General features: G+C 44.6%; 1 protein-coding gene across 1 annotated transcript; it reads left to right on the top strand.

Annotated features, from left to right (window-relative positions):
* Positions 1–556: 556 nt before the first annotated feature.
* Positions 557–5,244, top strand: LOC309700181 (uncharacterized protein; the record flags this gene model as incomplete). The annotated part of the gene is made up of 7 exons (XM_082523629.1): positions 557–1,022; positions 1,087–1,205; positions 1,278–1,385; positions 1,461–1,526; positions 1,601–1,689; positions 1,844–1,949; positions 2,016–5,244. The coding sequence occupies 7 exons, from the start codon at positions 557–559 to the stop codon at positions 2,157–2,159; spliced, it is 1,098 nt and encodes a 365-aa protein (XP_082379755.1). The 3' UTR covers positions 2,160–5,244.
* Between the last annotated feature and the right edge of the window lie 367 nt (positions 5,245–5,611).

The following is a 5,611-nucleotide window of genomic DNA, read 5'->3' as shown; positions in this document are numbered from 1 at the left end:
GACTGCTAACAGACCAGGGCTCAGAGTTCTGCAACAAGGTGGGGTATTAGTAGCTCAAGCACATATGTAATGTCAGCTTGGATGACCAATGTGATCACCGTTTCAAGGTCAACTATGGCCTGTGTAAAACCCTGGGCATCCGAAGAAGCCTCTGCTCACCATACCATCCCCAAACCAATGGCTTGGTGGAGAGATTAAATGGCACAATCCAGAGGTACAATACTGTCATTTATATATTGTGCTGTAACTATGTCACAACGATGGCCATTTAGTATATTGTATTCATGCATTGACATTTCAGATCCCTCAATAAACTGGTGAGTGACGAGCCCAAGAACTGGGACAAATTCCTGCAGTCAACCATGTTTGGACTGAGGACAAAAAAGCAGCTGACAACACAATACAGCCCATATTACCTCATGTTCGGCAGAGAGGCAAGGTATCCATCGGAGATCCCAAAGGCATACAAGGTAAAATGGTGTAATGTACAAGAGAGAAGATGTCTCAATCCTAATCCAGTTACTCAGTCATTGTATTTTGGCAGGTTACAGAGGGCATGGTCACTAAACTCATTTCAAATGAAGACGTGTGTGAGGGCCTAAAATCCCAGGAGGTGGTTTACGCTGACGTAACCAAAAATGTCAAAACCACCCAAGACAAGATCCGCAGGGGGAAGGCAGAAAGGGGAGAGGAGGATGGCTTCCAGGTGGGAGACATGGTTTTGCGGAAAAATGTGAGGCAGGAACAGAGAAAAGGTGGCAAACTGGATGCTGATATGCTGGGACCCTTGAGGATTGTGAAGCTGGAAGGCAAAAGTGCTGACTTGGTGTCAGGGAAGGGCAAGCGGACTGTGAAGGTCAACGTTGACCAACTGACGCACTACTTCCAGCCTGAGGAGAGGGTCCCAGCAAAGCTGAAGAACCTGTCACCGCCACCCTGCCAGGGGCCATCAGCACCCCCACTGTCACCGCCACCCTGCCAGGGGCCAGCACTGGTGCAGTCTCGCTGTGACCCCGAAAATGGTGAGTAAGCAGACAATGTACAAATGATATGTCTGACAAGTTCCTGACAATGTTGTCTTCACAGTAATAACCAGAATCTGGGCTGGTGAAAGGGGAAAGGTGCTGTGGTCCAGAATTGGGCCTTACAAGCTATTTGCGGAGAACATTGCAGATTTGGCCCCTGGGAAAGAGTTGGAAAGTGAGGTATGTAGATGTTTTCCACATGAGTGGTCACCTCATTGGACGGGAATGACAATGTACCGTGTGTGCCCCTAGATCATAAATGCATATTTGACACTGGTGGGGCGCCAACACGCTGTATTGATTATGGACTCCTATTTCGTGACATCAGTTTGGCAGGGGTCCATGAAAGGTGTCAGGAAGGTGAGTTGGCTTTGACATGTAACCATCCTCATTCACGACTATTCATGATGTAATGCCACGATCTTCACTTTGTAGCTGGATCTGCTGAATTATGACGTGGCAGCTGGGGCAGTCTGTGACAACAGACACTGGACACTCATTGTAAGACGCCACACAACCATCAGAATTTGACGTGAACCAACTAGGTTTAACATGATCTCCATTTGTTTTTCAAGATAATGTATCTGAAAGAAATGCGGGCTGTCTTTGTTGACCCATTTGGGGCAACACAAGCACAACTCGATAGGTGCAGGGATGTGACAAGGTACGCACGACAGGCTAATGTTAACCACAGCAGTCATATTTCTAACTTGTACATGTGGATCACATAAGGCTGCTGCACTGGATGACATTCAGTACCTGTTCCTTTTCTTGTTTTTTGTACCCATCTGTTTTTTCTTTTTTTTAACATTTGAAAGAGCTCTGGCTAGACGGAAATGTCCAGCCATCGGCAAATGGACATGCTCAACTGTTGCCCATCCAAAACAGCAGGACCTAACATCCTGTGGCGTCTTTGTATGCAAGGTCAGTACAATGCTCATGGTGTATTGTACCTAAATGGACAGATTCTGATGAGTAGACAATGTTCAGCTTGCAGAACAAATACTTTCGGGGACCAATATATCTTTCCCTGTTGACGAGGAGGGGGTTGCCAGGCTCAGACTGGAGCTAGCGCTCTCTCTGCTCCAAAACTCAGGTATACCCGGGAAACGGCATTTGGACCTCCATTTGTGACAGTTATGTGTGTATCCACATTGTGACATATGTATTTATAGATGACATTTCCCAGCTATGTCGTGCCTGTGGTGAGGCAAGCTCAGGTGCAGAAACCGATGACTGGGTAAGATAACAGAATCAATACCTAAGATGGACGCACCTTGACTGGGTTACTTCAACATCACTGGGTGACATGTCACTTTGATGCACCAACAGTGGAATTCTAGTTCAGGTGACCTGCATGCCTCTGCACTTCAAAGACACTAGAGCACCTACAGGACGCATGGAAACAGCAAGTGATGCACAGATGAGACTGTTGCACAGAAATATGCAGTATCTGTACACTGTGACATGTTTAGTTGCTTTACTCAAGAGCCTGACTCCAGCTGAATGACACTGACAATCTACTTTTCCTTGCAGATTGAATGCACCTTCTGTGGGAAGTGGTACCACACAGTGTGTGTCGACTTCCCCTCTGCAGTAGGCGACTACAAATGTAGCGGGTGTTGAATGAACACAGAAGGAATTGACCCGTGTAGTCTTTGCTTACTGATTGTTTGTAGTGTTGACAATCCACATTGCTGGCATTGCATGTTTCAACATATTTGTGGGTAGATTTAGATGCACCACGTGTGAGTGCAGCCACTCAGCCTTTACTCAATGTGATCATAGCAGCAGGTGCAGATGTGTGTCACAAGTTAATCTAGTGGTAGGCTATGGTACTTGGCCACAGGTGGCAGCAGTGGACTGACCTGCATTGGGGACTGGTCCAGCTGCTATGTGGTAGTCAGTAGATGGGCTCCACATTGGGGATTATATGCAAGTTTTGGGGACTGTTTATTGCTGATCACTGTGTGACTGCTGTACATTCAGCGTAGCTGCCATCCCCTTACGGATCGTTATGGGATTGACCACACTTATGCAGACTGTATATCACATCCAACTCTGAAATGTGCGTTTGCAGAGGGGAGACACAGGCAGACTATGCTGGCGACATGTGAGTTACAACACTGGTGAAATATTGGTGTGTCATATATTTGTTCACGACATTTTTCTTATGGGCAAAAGTGTTGATATCAGGATGGTGATTCTTATGACTATGTGTATGTCATTTGGCATTTTGTACAAATGTAGGCTGATAATAAATACATGATATCATTTCATTCATTTCAAAGGTTTATTTGCATGACGCACAAACACACAATTGAAAGGTACAAATGTGCATGACACGAATTCAAACGTGCTGCAGATGTGTGTCACCAGTTGATCTGGCTGTAGGCTGTGGCACTTGGCCAGAGGTGGCGCTGGTTGACTCGACTCCATGTTGGTGCACAGAGCAAACTGCTCGCTTTATTTGTGGAGCAGAAACGCTGAATTCGGTGAAATAAACCGTGCGAGTGGAACGATAACGACGACAAGGGTCTCCCGATCGTTTACTCTTGCTGTCCTGTGAACAACAACGGCGTGGTGTAACTTGTTTGCTGTTTTCGCGATCGCGTCGCGCATGAGGATATCACCAGGTAAACTCGCCACATTTTTAAACATTTTGTTGTTCAACAGCATCAAGACTGACGGAGTGTGTTTGAGACAACCTCACAAGTGTCACAGATGACACATTTGGCGTTTTTTTGCTGGTTTGTCGGTAGGAGCTCCTGAAACGCAAGACTGCCACACATCTGTTCGACCAACGCCAGTTGATCTAAACGCCAGTTGATCTGGAACACCGGCTCTTTTTAGTGAGCCGAACCGAAAGAGCCGGATCTCTAAAAAGAGCCGGAAATCCCATCACTAATTAACAGTGTGCAAAGCAACTGCAACATTCAGTTCTGTTAAAAAGAATTAGAACAATTACAATCTCATAGAGAAACATTAGAGCTGAGTGCAAGTCAAAAAGCACCCGACTAGCTAACGAGTATTAGCTTAGCATGCTAACAAAAATGCTACTCGTGAATAAAGTTACTACCCATGCATCAAAATGCCTGTAACTTTCAGGATACATGCTAGTACTGCTTACAATCAAAATACACGTTGACAATTACCACTGTAAGAATGTTTTCATTAATACACATACAAAATTGACAACAGTATCGCTCACTAGCACCTACCACCAGCTTGGGAGTTTTTTTTCCTTTGCTGAGGCATGCGCTGTGCAGCAATTTGGAACCTTAACAGTTGCAGTTGCTGTGGTTGTCCACCAGGTGGCTCCAACTATTCACAAAGCACATCAATTTTGAGGAAATTCATTAAGCTATTTTCTAAGTCTGTTACACAAGCACCAAATATGCTGCAGCTGGAATGTGAAATTCACAGAGAAACTGCCGTATCCTTCCACTGACCGCTGCAGCACACCTGCACCAGGGCAAACCTCCGCCTGCCCTGCCCAGTCCTGAAATTGAGATTGAAAATGTGACGTCACTCAGGGGTAAAACCGCAAAGAATTCTGGGAACTCGTGGCAAGAGGTACTAGCGCACGCAGGCTTTGAATTGAAATCAGTTATACAGCGATAAAAAGAAACACAAAAAATGGCAAGAAGCTGTTGTATTATTAACTGAAATAGCCGGTCGCATGACAGCCACGGGAAGCCGACGGGTAAAGAGATCGTTTTTATCGGATTACGTCGTTGAAGAGAAATTGTTCGAGCCATGTTTCCGAAGTAACAAAGAGGCAACTGGATTGCAGCCATTCAAAGATAAAATATAACGTCCTAGAACACTCCAGCTCACAGGTTAGTCTGCTCCAAGCATTTCCACAAAGGTCAGTCTGCTGTTGTAGTTAATGCGTCATTTTTCATAACATAATTGGTGATATAGGTTACAAGCAAGTCTGGCGCTGAACAGAAATTGTCGCACTATGCTCCTTTATTTATTGTGCATAAATAGTAAATTGTCCTGACACAATATTGTGTTTCGCTTCTGTTATTACCATGGTACACTGACAAAAACATATACTTTCATTCACAGGATAAAACAGTTGTTTTGTATCACTAATTGCCCAGTACGATTACAGCATACAATATTATTGTCACTGCTACATTTCTGTGATGGGTACCAGAAATTATTTCTACTACTAATTAATTACCATTGAGCTCAAAGGTCCTATTAATAAACGGTCAACGAATGTGTATTTATGAAGACAATTTGTGAGACTGGTAAACTTACCTTTGTTCGTATGATGGTCTTTACTTTCTACACGGTGCATTTCAAGGTCCTGTACCCATCCGTCGGTAAACTGTACCTGGGCTTGTTGCAGTGACCTGAAGTTACTAAACTTCACGAGTGTATGCACTCACTCCAAGAACCGTATAATTATAAATATGAGCGTGGTGAAGTTGGGCAGCACGCTAACGTATTTTGTCCCTCTGTGTGCTCGTAAGGATCTAACACTTTCACTGGTTTGATTTTTTTCCTCGTATCTTTTCTTTGACTTTTCATTAAGTCTGTCTTTGTACGGACCGGCATTGTTCTCCTTC

This window comes from Aulonocara stuartgranti, assembly GCF_965226115.1.
Source record: "Aulonocara stuartgranti genome assembly, chromosome: 23".
NCBI lineage: Eukaryota > Metazoa > Chordata > Actinopteri > Cichliformes > Cichlidae > Aulonocara > Aulonocara stuartgranti.
The sequence above is the reverse complement of the archived record's forward strand: the minus strand, read 5'-3'. Positions and strand labels throughout refer to the sequence as shown.